At 38.2% G+C, this 16,994-nt stretch overlaps 3 protein-coding genes across 3 annotated transcripts; 2 read left to right on the top strand and 1 right to left on the bottom strand.

The window, feature by feature from the left end:
- Window positions 1-8: 8 nt before the first annotated feature.
- Window positions 9-7,149, bottom strand: tmx2a (thioredoxin-related transmembrane protein 2a). The gene is made up of 8 exons (XM_022189577.2): window positions 6,961-7,149; window positions 6,760-6,820; window positions 4,648-4,761; window positions 2,555-2,631; window positions 2,205-2,311; window positions 916-981; window positions 688-817; window positions 9-596 (listed from the first exon to the last, which is right to left on the bottom strand). Exons 1-8 carry the CDS (start codon window positions 7,147-7,149, stop codon window positions 420-422), a joined length of 921 nt encoding a protein of 306 aa, XP_022045269.1. The 3' UTR covers window positions 9-419.
- A 60-nt stretch (window positions 7,150-7,209) lies between these two features.
- si:dkey-6i22.5 (polyamine-modulated factor 1) lies at window positions 7,210-10,661 on the top strand. The gene is made up of 5 exons (XM_022189579.2): window positions 7,210-7,511; window positions 8,639-8,744; window positions 9,248-9,348; window positions 9,853-10,048; window positions 10,493-10,661. Exons 1-5 carry the CDS (start codon window positions 7,321-7,323, stop codon window positions 10,556-10,558), a joined length of 660 nt encoding a protein of 219 aa, XP_022045271.1. The 5' UTR covers window positions 7,210-7,320; the 3' UTR covers window positions 10,559-10,661.
- Window positions 10,662-10,733: 72 nt separating this feature from the next.
- On the top strand, window positions 10,734-16,975 carry med19a (mediator complex subunit 19a). The gene is made up of 6 exons (XM_022189578.2): window positions 10,734-11,114; window positions 11,574-11,696; window positions 13,372-13,505; window positions 13,705-13,801; window positions 13,889-13,983; window positions 16,596-16,975. Exons 1-6 carry the CDS (start codon window positions 10,895-10,897, stop codon window positions 16,659-16,661), a joined length of 735 nt encoding a protein of 244 aa, XP_022045270.1. The 5' UTR covers window positions 10,734-10,894; the 3' UTR covers window positions 16,662-16,975.
- The last annotated feature ends 19 nt before the right edge of the window (window positions 16,976-16,994 follow it).

Below are 16,994 nucleotides of genomic sequence, written 5' to 3'. Positions count from 1 at the left end.
CATGAATCTTTTTCAGTTTCATGTCACCTTTTTATTTGGCTTTAAATATGACACAAAAGTAAACACAGTAGTTGCAAAATACAGGCAGCAAAAGTTCACACACTGAAGAGATGTTGCTGAAAGTGGCAAAAAAAAATACAAAAAAATGTAGTTCTCAACTTCAAATCTGTAATAAAATGTCCCCAAATTATTACTTAATTTAAATGCATGACTGTAGTCAGTCCCAGTCAGACCATGTAAACGTGGTCCAGCTTTTTGGGGGTTTTATTTGTCATAGTAAGACTTAGTTTGGAGACTATATCTAGCAGTGGTTGCACCTGTTTTCGTCATTCCATAATCTTTACTTTCACACTAATGTCAGGCATGGAAATGATGGAAGAAAGGGAAAGACTTCATGCTGCCTCTCCCAGTCAGCCCCCTCACTGGTCTTTCTTACTCTCTGTGGGCTCTGTGTCGTCGGTTTCAGGTTGGAGCTCGTCGCTGCCATCGTCCGGCTGGAAACCATTCTGCTCCTCTCCCTTTGAACCACGAGTTTTGTTCAGCTTCTTGGACTTTTGGAAGAGCTCGTTGAGGTTAAACTCCCGAATGATGTTCTCCTAGAGATGCAAAAAAGTTTTACAATCAGCATTATTGTTGCCATGTGTCAGCAAACACCACCTATTCAGTGACACAACAGAACAGATGCACCTCATTGAAGGTCCAAGACACAGCTCTCCCTTTATTGTCCACCATTGGACGTCTCATAATTTCCCGTCCTCCTTGAAAAAGCACCAGTGTGGGCAGCTGCTTAGCCAGAGGAGATGTACTAACCCTGTACCTGTTCAGAAATAAAGCACAGTACAGTCACTACCTGTGTTCAGAGAATATGTCAAAAAAAAGAATTTGTTGAACTCTGCTGCATCATTAAAGACAAACCTCTGTGAAACCTCTCCATAGCGGCCGATGTCCACCTTCCCAAACCGCAATCCGGCACAGTTGTATCTGTAGAACACAAGGGAAGATGGCCAAGACATTTAGGCCAAAAGCAGTGTGACTCATCGGATGTAGAAGCCTACCATTGGATTTCTCTTCCCTTCTGCTATCGGCCTATTTTTCCTCTGACAGCAGAATGAAGATGAGGTGCAGCCAAAGTACTCTGCGCTGCTGAACAGTCTGGCTTTGCAAGACCAGGCCAAAAGTTAAAACTGCAAACTAGGCACTGTTACACTGACAGACACCAGCATCTGTAGCTGGTATTAAGTAAATTCAGTTTTCATACATTTCAGCTGCAAGACATTGTAGAGTCCAATAAACCACCATGAAGATAAAATCCACAGGGCCACTTGATAAAGCTGAACCTCTTAATTGAACTCGCGCACAACAAATAAACCTTGTGCAAGAATAATGATCTTTTTCAAACTGAACAAAATAAGAGACAATCAGAGGTTACAAACTGTGCAGTTACACTCTCTGTATATCTGACTGCCAACGAAACTAACCACACTCTAGTTTAAGAGGCAATTAAAAGCAATGATTAGAGCCACCTTTTCCCACATAATACAAAACTATAAGAATGAAACTTAAAGCTTTTTAAACCATCCACATATTTTAAGTACAAGAAATAAAATGATTAAATTACTATATCACCATAAATATACCATATGAAATAGACACCCACCTACACATACTGTAAATACTGCTTTTAATTCCTCTTAAATCAATGTAAGTCATTAATGTTTTACCATGAACTTAAGTTATCGCATTCTAATTATTAAACCATCAATTTAAATGGATTAAGGCTCCTATAGACATATAAAGGCTACAGACAAAGGATTTACAGCGAATGCAGACCACCTGTGGACTAGTATACTACCAATGTCCACAAGGCTTTTGTTCTAAAATTAAAATTATTTAATAATAATGAACACTGTGCACCTTCTTCATGCAATATACTGCAGCTTCAATGATGTATCAAACCTCATGACTGGAGATTTATAGCTTTATAGTTGGTTTATTTTGTAGCCGTTTTAAGCAGCTCCATCAATCTGGACTATGAACCTGTTTTGATAACAAACTTATTAGTTTCCAATTGAGAAACCAACACTGAGACAGAGCAAACCTCCCTGTCTTGATTACTGGAAGACCTGTGATTTACAAAAGAGAAAGCAAGATGGAATCTGCTTCTTGGGGCATGAGCACTGCAGAGAGTAAGAGTGATTTCTTACTTGAGAGAAAGATCAGCGAAGATGGGAGCAAACGACTGGCAGTCAGAGGACCAGTTGGCGTAGAATTCAGTGATCCAGGTGACTCGACTGTCACTCTGCAGCTCCTCCTAATGACACAAAATTAGGTTAGAACAGACTGCACAGGTGTAGATCTCGGTCCTCCACAGTCACTCACTGAACACTAAAAAAACCAATCCCTTTTACAGCCAATAAAAAGGCATATCATCCTCATATCAACTTCAAAGTAAAATAACAATCCCAACGGACGGAGATAAAAGCAATTCCCACCGGTTGTTCTTATTTAACATATCAGAGGCCTGAAGTGTTATTGAACATCACAGAGGACTCACATCGATGGTCTTGTCACTGAAGTACTTAATGTACTCCGGGCCCATGTAGAGAGGTGGCTTACAGGTCATGACAAAAGCTGGAGAAAAATAGACAGAAGCAGACTTTTAAGTTTACATTAAAAAGGATGAAATCAATAAGTTTTACATTTTCTGAAGCTGAAAAATCAAACAGTGTTGGATATATATACGCAAAAATCTTAAAAGTATTCTTTGAAGTTAAGATACACAACATTTAGCATTGGTAGTTGTGTGCATGTGCAATATCTTGGTGGAAAAGGTGCTAGATACAAAGAGAAGAAGAGAGGTACCAAACACCAGATCACAGTCTATTTTATGCTTTAGTGATGGGCAGAGAAAGAGCAGCATTTGATCAATTTAACGGGAGCTTGAATTGCAGTTACACAGGCAGCATTTGTTTTCTTTTTAGTTTAGGAATAACTACCAATACTTCTTTAGACATAGAAAAGTAGAACATAAAGATCCAAGGCTAATATTTGTGCTCTGACCAGGACTTCACTTCCATCCGATGGTTTCCTGAAGTGTGTTGCTGAACTAAAGACCAACTCTTTCAGCCTCATACAGATCAGTACACTTCTATGAAATAAAACATCATGTGCATTCTCATATTTCAGTTTGCCTAACTATTGTTTAGGCCAGTGGTTCTAAACCTCATTTAAGAGGTTTTGGGAAATGTGCTAAAGTAAGGTAATACAAAATAAAATCACACAAAAAACATGGATTATTGAATGAGTGTATTACGTTGTTTACATGACTATGTAACCTCAGAGATTCTCAGTTGAATATCTGCACACTCCTGCACACTGTAAATATATTTATCATCACTAAAACTACTCTTCTGTGAAAACCTCCCTGGCAACAAACCCAACAAACCTTATTCTGATTCTGAAATAATTGCACAATGGCTCCACCTACAGGCCTTTTGATAAAACACACTAACTGCTGACTTCAGTTACTTCAATAGAGCAGTTGGACTACAGAGAGTGAGAGCAATTTCTAATTAATGAGAGTGCAAAACATGCCAAAAAAAATGCCAAAAGAAGGATATATGGTGGAAACCAAGCACTACCACCAGCTGCTGCACCGAAGTAAGGTAGAGGCTTTCCAGAGGAAAAGTTCCCACATGAGGTGAGGCTTTTGAGTTCAAAACAAAACAAAACAAAAACTACTCTGCTAGCTGCAAAGTTTTCTGATGAAAATTTTGTTAACTGCTAGCCTACCTGACACTTTCAGTAGACCTGATAATCTGAATGCAGGACTTCAGGTTATAAAACACATGCTCTTTGCTCTTCATCCTCTCTGACAAAACTGAACTGACCTCACTCATCAAAAAACGTTAACATCCCATGAAATGACTTTCAGATGGAGAACAATGTGTCCAGAACTGCCTTGCATGCCCTTGTCAGGCTTAATATCAATGGAATGCATGTGCATGGTGATGTCTGGTACACAACAGTAGAGTATTAATCATTTTTCAGTGACAACAGTGACAGGAATGCTACCTGAGCTGAAGGAGTGAGCAACTGATTTTATAAAAATACAGACATGGTGTTGAGCCAGTGGCTGAATATTAGATATCAGTGAAAGATAAATACTGAGGACTGAGTGGTGACGCATTAAAACTCTCCATGTGAGGCTCTGAAAATCTCATTGCCTGTTTAACAATCCCAGTGAATTAAACGTTAGAGTTGTTTTGACATGTCCTTCAACTGTGAAGTGCCTTGAGACGATTAATGTTGCGGATTTGTAAATATAACTTTTTAACTATAACTAAACGTAACTGAACATATCTTTGTATCGTGATAAGTGTCATTTTATTTTGGCTTTAAAAGGTTAACCAACCACTGGATTATTCAATTATCTAAAAAACTAAATAGACAACGAGTAAATCTGTTATTCTTCCACCTGAGAAACACCCTGCAAAGTGTAAAGAGCCTTATTCTGAAGTGGAGGTGATGATCTGCTTATAAGCAACACTTCTGTGAAGTATACTTGTTGATGTCCTTCATCAATACAAATGCAGACGTCTTCATGAGTGATGCAGTATTTGTGACAAGGCTTCTAAGACCACTGACCGAGACACAAGGCGAGGTAGAGGATGCCGAGCCGAATGTCCAGCCTGAAGAAGAGAATGACGTTGGCCACTTTACTGAACAGGAACAGGTTACCTATGTGCTGCTCCAGTGTTACTGAGAAAGAGAGAGAAGGAAAGAGGTGGAACAAACGAATGAAACTGAGAAATACCCTTCATGACGCCAACCAAGGTCAGAGGAAGGTGCAGCTGTAATGTTTACACAACAAAGCCATGCGTTCAGTGAAGCACTTCCTGGATGTGGCCTGGTGTTCAGCTCCTCCACCGCTTTAAGGTCAACGATTGCAAACTGTTAAACCTCAAGTATCTGTTTGGTTAAAGTTTAACAGTTAGACGTCATAAAGACACACTCACTGTGAACATACTCACTAAACTGTCGAAAGTTTGGGTTAAATATAAGGTTACATTATTTTTTGTTGATAGATATGAAGTTTAACCCATTCACAAAAATGTTGCAAGTGTTTAAATATAATATTAAATTAGTGTTCTCATTGTTAGACATGATGTTAAACACACAAAACTGTCAAAGGTTTAGAGGTTTCATTATTGTTCTTGACATGATGTTGAATATACTCACAAAAATGTTTAACGCTTAGATGAAAGATAAGGTTGAATTAGTGTTCCTTGTTCTTACATTTTATGGTGACAACACTCACAACATTGTCGACAGTTAAAGGTAACTATGAAGGTTAATTAATGTTTTTGTTGTGAAATATGATGTTGAACATACTCAAATACTGATTAAAGCTTAGGTTAAACGAAAGGTTTAATTAGTGTTCTTGAAAGATATAACATTGAACACTAAACACTCAGTAGTTTAGGTTGAATATACGGTTTAATTAATATTGTCTTGTTCAAAATAATGTTGAAAACACTCACAAAAATGTCTAAAATTTAGGTTAAATAAAAGGTTTAATCCCTGCTTTTGTTGTTAAATATGATAAAATCGTCTGAAGTTTAGGTTAAAAATAAGGTTTAATTACAGTTCTTGCTGTTTAACATAAAGTTTAACACACACAAAACTGTCTAAAATTTAAGTTAAACATAGAGTGTAACTGAGGCTGCACAGTGCTGTAGTGGTTAGCACTTTCACCTTGCAGCAAGAAGATCCTGGTTCGAATCCCGGGTTGGGCCTGGGATCTTTCTGGATGGAGTTTGCATGTTCTCTCTGTGCATGCGGGGGTTTTCTCCGGGTACTCCGGCTTCCTCCCACAGTCCAAAAATATGCTGAGGTTAATTGATTACTCTAAATTGCCCGTAGGTGTGAATGTGAGTTTGCTTGTCTGTCCGTATATGTAGCCCTGTGACAGACTGGTGACCTGTCCAGGGTGTCCCCTGCCTTCGCCTGAGTCAGCTGGGATAGACTCCAGCACCCCCCACAACCCTCATGAGGATAAAGCGGTGTATAGAGAATGGATGGATGGATAAAGTGTAACTGTGTCCTTAATCAAGAACACAAGTCTGTCTAATGTTTAATTTATCTTTTTTTGTTAGATGTTATGCTAAACAGTCACAAAACTGGAAAAAAATGTTTAAATATAAGGTCTAATGGATGTTTTTGTTGTAATGTTGAAAACACTCACAGAACTGTGAATAATTTTGTTTAAAAAATAAGTTTTAATTCATGTTTTTGTTGTTAAATATGATGTTGAACTGCCCACAACATTGTCTAATGTTTACGTTAAATACAAGATATAACTGGTGTTCTGTTGCTGCATATGGTGTCAAACAAGCTTGTCTGTTTCATTTATCTTTTTTCCGTTATTTATTATTCTAAACAGTCACAAGACGTGTAAAATATATATAAACGTGTAATATATATATATATATATGTGTTACAACAAAAACAGTATATATTTAATTACTGTTTTTGTTGTATTGTTGAAAACACTGAAAAGTTTACGTTAAATATAAAGTTTAAGTAGGAAGCACTTTATATGCTTCATTTAATGCTGGGAACTGCACCAGGCGGCCTGGTACACTGGCAGGTTTTCGTGATGTGACTGTTAACAGTGTAAACAATCACTTACCATCAGATGGTTTACACACAGACACTAATGTGTGTGTGCGTGTGTGCGGTGGGGGTTGAACTTACTGGCTCTTCTGTTCTTCATCATCACTATTGCGCTGAGAAACATAAGAATCTCCACTTCTCTCTGCAGAAACACAACATATTCATGAATCTACTTACTTCACTGAATGATGAGGCTCAGCTCACAGCAGCTCAGAGATCTGCACCGTCTTTTACCAGCAAGCAGCACCGCAGAGCAGCGCCCCTCTATCCCTCCATGCTCACCCAGTCAAAGTCGCAGGAGTTGCCGTCCTCCCTCTGGGTCGCCAGGTGCTCGCACAGCCCGGGAGCCTTCCGGACCACCAGGAAGGCGACGGTCATGAAGAACGAGGTGATATAATACGGCTTCAGCAGCCATTTGTAAATCTGAGGTAAGTGGTACAAGAAGGTACAGATCCCAGTGATTATGCCCATGCTGCCTACACACCACGACGGTGCTTAGAGGAGAAATGACAGCTGAAGTAACCGGAGCGACCGAGTTCCACTACGCATGCGCGCAACCGACGAACGTTGCCATTTCTGGCCGCAGCGGCTTGCCGTAGATTTGGCGGGGAATGCAAAACGTAAACAGAAGAGGGACTGAAAATGGAGGACAGTAAAAACGCAACAGAGGCTGTAAATAGCGTATGTGGTAAAGAGTGCCCTGAAAAGCAGACAAATGAGGCTACAGGAGAAGTTTCCTCACAGAAACCGACGGAGGAGGCTCGGTACAGCCGGTTGAAATTGTTCAACAAAGTGATGCAGGAGAGTCTGAAGAAGTTCGTCGAGCACGCCAGGTAGCGTTTTTTGTTTGTGGTGTATATCTGACAGGGAAAGACATATGCAGGAACTTATTTTTGTGTTCAGTATGCTTTATTCATCCCTCAATTGTTTAAACAATTAAATAGTACTTGATCGATTAGTCTAGAAAATCAGGAAATGGAAAGAAATCTTCTGTTACTATCATCAAAAGTGACGCATTCATATCGTTTTTTATCTTCAGCTGGTGACAACTCTTCGACCACTGAATTAATCCACAGCTGTGTCAGTTGTACCTTCAAACGACAATGATCAGACGAGCAACTGGACACTCCTTTGACCACTGACTATAAAACGCTACCTTAAAATGCAGTTTTATTAAAATGACACAATACCACAGATGACTAGAGAAAGATGAGGAACAGGCTGTTGGTATGGGCCTTTGTCAGACACTTGAATGTCCACAACTTCACCATTTGGCACAATCTGTCACATGATGTTCTGGATGGGCTTAAAATGTGAACCTGTCCTCTCACATTTCATCTGAACAACCACATTAACTCTGTGTGTTCCAGATGTGTCACTGATGACTGACTTTATTTCAGGTGTATGACCCCACTCTCCATCTGCCCATTATCATTTCCATTGTACTGCATATGCTTTTGTTTTGTTGTGTCCATTCTGTTAAAGAGATGTTGTTTTGTTTCGGAACAACAAATACTTTATGAAACATTACATACTATGTTTATATTTTTGTTTACTACAGTTTAATTATCGGCTAATCCATCGGCTATTTAAAGAATTAAATAATAGCAGCTTGTTTAATGTTGAAAATCACAGAAAACGGTGAGGAATCTTCCGTTACTATCATCCAAGGTGCTGCACTGTGAGCTGGACAAAAAGCAACACAAAGGGTATGTTGCATAAACTTTCTGTTGCTTGTTGTCCAGCTCACAGTGGAGCACCCAAGTATATTTCAATATTATAACACAGAAATGCAGCAAATCCTCACACTTGATGTTTTCTCTTGATAACAGACTTACAGTTGTTCAGTAATTGTTACTATTTATTTTTCTGTGGCTCAACATAACATACCTAATCTTTCCAATACTAATGTGAAACCACACTTCTCTCCACTTTTGGTTGACACTGTTTCCACTCACAGCTTTAACAGATTTGCCAGCGCATTTCGTCCACTGTATGAGAAGAATCCTCAGAGGATGGAGAGCATTCACAAGCAGTTCCTAGAGGAGTTGCAGAAGACTATACAGGTGAGTAATACCTTATATTACTACGCTATATGAAAGTAAACAATAAGTATAAGTAATCCGATTTATGAAATAAACAATAAAAGGCAGGTCCAGTGCCTTGTTTGTGTTATATCCTGTCCAGACTGTAAGTATTTGCATAGTGACACACTTCTTGCTCCTCAGGTTCATCACTCAAGCACATTCTATCTAAAATATGATAGTGCTTCTCGAAAGTACCTGTCCCGACATTAATTTGAGCACATTTATCTCAATAGTTGAAGAACTGCGTGGGAGATTACCTTTTTGAGATATGGAATGCAAGGCTACAGAAGTGACAAGATGTTTGGCTACTAAATGTTTCCTAGCTATATGTAATTTCAGTGTTGTTTCTGTTGTGAAGAGCCTGAGGAACAGATATGTGCAAAATTTCACGTACTTAAGGTCTGTGTGTGCAGTACGAACTGGTCTGCCTGCCTTTATTTTCACATGTTCATATGAGTTTTTTTGATTCTGTGTACATGAAGGAGGACATCAGCAGACTGATTGAAGAAGGCCACCTAGAGTTCAAACTGAATGAGCTGGACAAACTGGAAAGCACAGCCAAGAACAATCCAGACCCTGCATGGTCAGTAAGCAGCATTAAAAACTCTTTAACTTGTGCTGTCACACTAATGAATCAATCTACTGGTCACATGTCTGACATTTTAATTACCAGTACTCATTTAGACAAATGGTAACAACCATAATATAAAGAGTACATCATTTGCATTATATCCGCATTTCAACTGCTGAGATTCTTCCCTCATTTAAGTAGATGAATAATTTTTATGTTGCATGGAAACTGCTGTTGGTCAAATCGTAAATAGATAACGTCAAAATTTACATTTTACTCCTTCTAAGTATGTTGGCATCCGATGCCTAATATTGACGAGTAATTTGCCTGTCATTGTTATGTTAATCACAAAGGAACTTTGCCTGACTATTTGTATGTAGTGTCTTATTGTCGGACCTCTAATATAAACACATTGCCTTTCACTCTACTGCATATCATCACTGTAATATTTCTATTTTGCAACACGATTACAAGTCAGCACATTTTAAACACCTACCATCTCCAATATTCTCTTAGGCGGCCTACTGGGGTTCCTGAGCAGGATCTCTGCAGCTTTTTGAAGCCATACTATCAAAAGCAGGAGGCCTACATGAGACTGGAGCTGAAAAAGATTCAAGCAGAGAATGCTGCCCTCGCACAGAAGGTTCAGGCCGGTAGAGACAGTGTCGCTCAGACTGAACAGCGCATTTCTACTGCAGTTGATGAGTGGAAGGTGAGACAGAAACAGTGGAAGCATACCAAAAGAGACATCAGAGCTGTACATTATAACATTCCTGAGATATTAATATTTAGCATGTTTTCTTTACACATAGAAAAGGGATGCATGTAAATGAGTGTAAACAGTAGCTCTGTTGTAATGGATATGGTTTTAGATGCAACACATAAACTCTTACATAAATTACTGACATTTTTTTGGTAATTTTAAACCCTTAGTCATGCACAAGCTAGTTAATGTAACAATAGTTCCCATAATCTGCATTTTACTTGTCTACTTTTCTGCATTATTATCAATGCAGCTTTATTAGCTATATTTTGTATATTATGAAGGCCAGAATATATGTGCTTGCAATGATATACATTGAAATATGGGGGAAAATTGTGTGTGTGTGTGTGTGTGTGTGTTAACAGTTTTCCTTATGTTTTCTCTCATTTTTAGACATCAGTGACTGAGTTTGAGAGGCTGGCATCTTCTCTCGGCCCTGCTGATGTATTTGATGTGTAATCTTCACATTACCCCATGGTTCAACTAACTTAACTGTACATATCGATTTTGTTTGTTGTTGCTGTTTGTCTGTAAATAAACTTGAAAAATTGGAAATTGGAAATTGTTTCAGTGATTCTGTCCGTGTACACTCAGCATTACGGTATTGTGCGTGTTTGTGCCTGACATTACGGTAGGTGGGCCATGAAAATAATGCCACAAAGAAGTGAAGAGTCGAGTAGTTGATACTCGGATGGATTCACGGTGAATCACTTTCTTACCGATAGCAGCCCATAAGCTACAAGAAACCGGCTTTTTTTTCCCCCTTTCCATTTAAATGTATTATTCGTAATAGATATGACGGAAATGTTTTCAACTCTGTTCGGGCAAAACGATGCTCAGGGACCGCCCGGCTCTTCGTCCCTGGGTTTCGGACCGGGGAAACCTGCGCCGCCGATGCCCCAAAATCAAGTCTCCATGACGGGGCAGATGCCACCGCAGCTCGGGGATGAAGGGCCTGCTCTGCGGAAGCCCGGAGCCATGAATGAACCTTTCTACCTACTGCGGGAGCTTCCTGGTAATGCGAGATTATCATAACTGCTGCGTGCTTTCTGTGTAGTTCGTGTTTTTTTATTTAAATAGTTCAGTTTAACTGCTATCAGTGGTTGCTGAGCAGTTTGTAAACAATGCTAGCTAACGTTAGCTAGCTGTACAAGTACTGGCTAAAACATTGAGTAAGCTAATTGCTGTCATTAGCTAACGGGTTTATCATTAGAAAACAAGTAGGAAAACTCATTTAAATGTCAATTTCCTGTTTGAACTGTACTTTTGCGTTATAACAAAACGTTATATGAATGCTACAATCATAGGAATAAGAAGTAGCGTTTGGTCTGGTTGGTAATTATCGCTAGTTTGCTCGACTGGACAAACTGGAAAGCATAGCCATCGTGCATAGGCACGATGTATGAATTACTATGGCATGACTTGTGGTGTTTACATGAAATATGCTAATATCAACGTGTATGTGTGTGTTTAGTGGGAAACGAGCTAACTGGCAACACCAACCTCATCACGCACTACAACCTGGAACACGCTTACAACAAGTTTTGTGGGAAGAAAGTGAAAGAGAAGCTCAGCAACTTTCTGCCTGAGCTACCAGGTGGGTCATGAGTGGATGCAAACGTGGTCTGACAGCCAAGTATTACTCAGCAGCACAGTTAATAAAACAAAAATGTAATTAAGATAATGAATCAGGATCTTATTTTTAAGTTCCTTTGCATATTCATTGATCTCTTTGGCAATTGCTGGCCTCAATCTGGGAGAAAAATTGGTTCCTTGAATGGTCAAAACTGCAGCATCACTTGCAGTGTTAAGAAAAACATTAGTGAGAATGACATTTTAGGTTGCAGTCTTTATCAGACTGTTCTCTCCCTTTCTTTATGCTATACATAGAGATCAGACAGCTTGGATGAATGCCCCAGGACAAACGAAACTAGTGTCACAGTAAAGCTGCACTCACTGCTCTAAATGTTGTCTTAAGCCCGATATTCATGGGATAAGTATTAATCGGAGAATGTCGGAATTTGTGATAAGTGTCAAGGATCTACGTGCCCTCCGAATCTGTTATTTGTAAAGAAGGAATTCCACAGCAAATTTCTTGCCATACTTTGCCAAACACAGGTCCTTGATAATAATAGTCATGAATTGAGGTTATTTTTCTTGAAAGGTTTTTGTTTTTTCTGCCCCTTTTTTCCTGCCTCTTTATTACTCAAGAATTCTGGAAACCGCACTTTCAGTACTAGATGAAAGCTGGGAAAGAATTTTTATTGCAAATGCAGGAGGCCTTTATTGCTGCACATTGGGACTCATTCACTGAAAGACCAAGTTCAAAACATTTCACAGAAAAATTTTGAAGGATGTTTAAATGGATAGCATGACCGCTTCCCATAAGGAGCATGTTGTTGCCTTTCAATGGGCTCAACAGGTATGATGTGGCAGCCTGTTAAAATAATGTCCTTTGAGATAATGTTGGTGAAATTGAGTGAAACACTGACTTCATTAATCCAGTTCTAATGTGACGCATGAAGCACAGATGAAGTAATTTTTGTATTTCATTATTGAGCTCCCCAGGTAATACTAATTTTGTACAAAAAGGTCCTAAGTTTTGACCTTTTAATACTCCTCTGTGAAGTTGTGACCCTAATTTTACTAATGAAGCTGTCATCCCAGGAGCCACACCACACCGATCTCCTGTAGAGATTTTAGTACATGTAACATGTACTGATCTGTGAGTCCATCACTGTGGTTCAGTTCTGATATGTAAACACACAACAGCAGAAAATATTACAATGAAAAAGATTAAATTTACTCTTTGGTCATGGTGGAGCTTGGAGTCTGACTGTTTGAGGCTGTGCACAGGTGTCTTTTATACAGATAACGAGTTCAAACAGGTGCCATCAATACAGGTAACGAGTGGAGGACAGAAGAGCTTCTTAAACAAGTAGTAACAGGTCTGTGAGAGCCAGAGATCTTGCTTGTTTGTAGGTGACCAAATACTTATTTTCCACCATAATTTACAAATAAATTCTTTAACAATCCTACAATGTGAATTCCTGGATTTTATTTTCCATATTCTGTCTCTTACAGTTGAAGTGTACCTATGATGAAAATTACAGACCTCTGCCATCATTTTAAGTGGGAGAACTTGCACAGTTGGTGGCCGACTAAATACTTTTTTGCCCCACCGTGTATAGTTGCGAACACATTTGAGTAATTTTATTTTGCTTTCTCTCACTTCGTCAACTCCAACTTGTCCTTTCTCATCTGTGCTGCAGGTATGATCGACTGTCCGGGCACCCAGGACGGCAGCTCACTGCGCTCTCTGATCGATAAGCCTCCAGTCTGTGGGAACTCCTTCAGCCCTCTGACTGGCGCTCTGCTCACAGGCTTCAGGCTACACACAGGACCGGTACTGACATTATAAGCAGTGCAATATGCAACGTGTACACACAAATTTTAAAAGCACACCGTTTCAACACATTGTCACACTGTTAACAGTGTAACTAGAGTATTTAATTAGAATATTCTGACCTGCTATAGATGTCAATCTTTCATTTTTGAATTCTATTGTTTAGTTCTTACATCCATGTTTATTTTTGTTTCCTCAGCTTCCAGAACAGTACAGACTGATGCACATACAGCCTCCAAAGAAGAAGAGCAAACACAAGCACAAGCACCATCGACCGCAGGACCCATTACCACAAGGTATGACATGAAATGTGCATGTACACAAATGCAAGGACAGTATATCACATTATCAGATCACTCACCTGCATGTTTGTAACATCATAGAAACTCCATCAGACTCCGATCCCAAGAAGAAGAAGAAAAAGAGGGACGACGACCCCGACCGCAAGAAAAAGAAGAAAGACAAGAAAAAGAAGAAGGTAAGAGAATTTATCAAAACTCTGGTAATTTATTCAGTTTCCTGTTAGGCATCATCATGGAACTCAGTGCAGTCATGGCAGGACTGGCAAAGGATTTGGTCGCCCCCCCACCACCTCATTATTTTGGCTCAGCATTTCCACAGCTTTTTATCCACCATGCAGGCTGATGAACAGCTGTTTTTGCATAACCTAGTTATGTTGCATTGACGTTCAGTGATACAAGACTTCATATCTGTAAAAGATTTTAATCTGAAAATATATTTATTTTATCATCAGTCCTCTTGTGATGCCAGGCATAAACTGGGCACAGACTGAACACTGAACATCCGCTTATTGGTAAATACTACATTTTACCAATGTTCCCGAAACGCCTTTCATGCTGGGGAAGGTCGACACCGCCAGTCGGCTGCAGTGTAGCAGCTCTGACAGATGTCCAGAAGTTTGTTGGAAAACAATGAAAAGAGCCTTCTTCACATTACCCATGTTTTTATCAGCTAAAATTTGAACTTTCCCTCTCCTCTAGCCTTCACCTCTGTCACTATGCTTTTAACATAATCAGATGTAGATTGTTTCATTATTGGATCGCAATCATAATTAAATTGATTGTTTCAGGAAGATTTTTACAGAATTCCTGGACAGTTTCCATAAGATTGCAGAAAAATTACCATAGAATTCCCACAAAATTGCAGGAAAATTACCATAATATTGCCAGAAAACTTCCACAAAGTTCCTGGAAATTTTGGAGAAATTTCCATAATATTCCAGAAAAAAAATTCACAGAAATTTTCTTTAATGACACCATAGAATTCCCAGAATATACCTGTAAAATTGCACAAATTTTTTTGGAAATATTTCTCTAAAATTCCCATAGAATTTCTGGGAAAATTCCCATAGAGTTACTGTAAATTTCCTTTAAAATTCATTGGAAATTTCTAGAAATGTTTTGGAACATTTCCAGAAAAGCTCCCCCAAAATTCCAGGAAAATTTCTGTGAAATTCCAAGAAAAAGTAAAGGAAAATTCCTCCAAAATGTCATGACAATTCTCATTAAGTACTTGGAAAATCCCTATAATATTTCTTTAATATTAATGAAAAAATTCCCACAAATTCAATAAAATTGAAGGAAAATTTTCTTCAAATGTTTTGTAGAAAAAACTCCAGGAAAATTCCCATAAAATTCTTGAAGAATTTCCACAAAATTCACATAAGTCACACATAATTCCAGGAAAATTATCATAAAATTTTAGTGAAATTCGTATTAAAAACACTAAAATTACAATGAAATTTTGTTTAAATTACAGAAAATTTTCCAGAAAATTCCAGGAATGTTCCCACAAATTTCCATTAAAAATTTCTTACAATTTTTTTGAAACATTCTAGGAAAATCCCCACAAAATTTCAGGAAAATTCATATTAAATAACCAGAACATTTCTATAAAATTCTGTTAAAATTGCTGACAGATTTTAAGAATAATCGCATAAAATTCTATAAAAATTTCCTTAAGATTTTTGGAAACATTCTGGGAAAATTCCGGCAAAATTTCAGTGAAATTGCTATTAAATTAAAAAGAAAAATACTGTAAAATTATGTTAACATTACAGAACAATTCCCAGAAAATTCCAGGAATGTTCCCAGAAAATTCCATAAAAATAGCCTTAACTTATTTTAGAAACATTCCGTGAAAATTCCCACAAAATTTCCGCAAAATTACTATTAAATAACAAAAAAATTACTATAAAATTTTGTTGAAGTTAGAGTAATATTCCCATAAAATTCCATTAAATATTCCTTAAAATTTATTGGAACATTCCCAGAAAATTCACACAAAATTTCAGTGAAATTCCTATTAAATGTCTAGAAAATTACTATGAAGTTTGGCTGATTCCCAAACAGTTCCTACAAAATTCCCTAAAAATTCCAGAAAAATTCCCTCAAAATTTCAGGTAAATTCCAAAAAGAATTGAGATTATTCCCTATTTTTCAGGAAAAATTCTACTAAAACATCTGTAAAATTCCTAGAAAATTTGGGGGAAATTTCTGTACAATCCCAGAAAATTCCAATACAATTGCCATAAAAACTTTTTTCAGAAATCACTATTTTTTTTGGCTGTTTCATTTCCAGCATCATTTACTGTGTAAATTACAGCCATGTGTAATGTACAGTTTCTACGGTTGTATTTAGCACACACTTTTATCCAAAGCAGCATACATCTGAAAGTAGATACAACACAAGCAAGGATCTAGTCAGGAGAAAACAATATAGCCTGTAACCTAACCCTAACTTACATCCAATAACAAAAAAGAGAAAACCGCTATATAGGTAGACCTGAGCCGTTGAAAAAGTATGCCCTTTCAGTCATAGTAAAATGTCCCCTAGCCTAACTTGCATCCTCTTCATACATTTTATGCAGCATTTTAAAAATTCTTACTAAATTTGCTATATTTACTTGGAAACACAGCTAATGTTCAACCAGCTGCAGTATACATTTGAGGTGTACGCTCACTGATGTTCTAGCAGCAGGGAATACACAATGGCTATGCACAGACCAAACTAGTACATTAAAGCAGTAACTAGTACATTAAAGCTCTCTCTCTGTTTTTCCTCATCCAGAACCGCCACAGTCCCGACCACCCCGGTCTCGCCGGATCACAACCCAACAGCAACAGTCTCAGATAGACAGGAGCCCAGTGTGTGCATGCCTGTGTTTGAATGTGTGACTTTTTTTGTAAGAGGATGCGTGTGTGTTTTACAGGTAAATTGTATTATTAAGAGTTTGTCTAATGAGAGAATCACATGGTTGTATGCATGATATGCGTGAGAGTGAGCATTGAACGTGGGTGATAATGGACAGAAATGTTACAGAACAGTGTAAAAGGCAGACGAGCTGTGTGTTGTGGATGACTGAGCAAGCACCATATGTATGTCTCTCTTTAATTTTATTGTGATATCTTTTGACCATAATGCCAAAATCAAATAAACTTTGGTTATTATTTTTGTTTGCATCTGCTT

This window comes from Acanthochromis polyacanthus, chromosome 10 (assembly GCF_021347895.1).
Source record: "Acanthochromis polyacanthus isolate Apoly-LR-REF ecotype Palm Island chromosome 10, KAUST_Apoly_ChrSc, whole genome shotgun sequence".
In the NCBI taxonomy this organism is placed as follows: domain Eukaryota; kingdom Metazoa; phylum Chordata; class Actinopteri; family Pomacentridae; genus Acanthochromis; species Acanthochromis polyacanthus.
The sequence above is the reverse complement of the archived record's forward strand: the minus strand, read 5'-3'. Positions and strand labels throughout refer to the sequence as shown.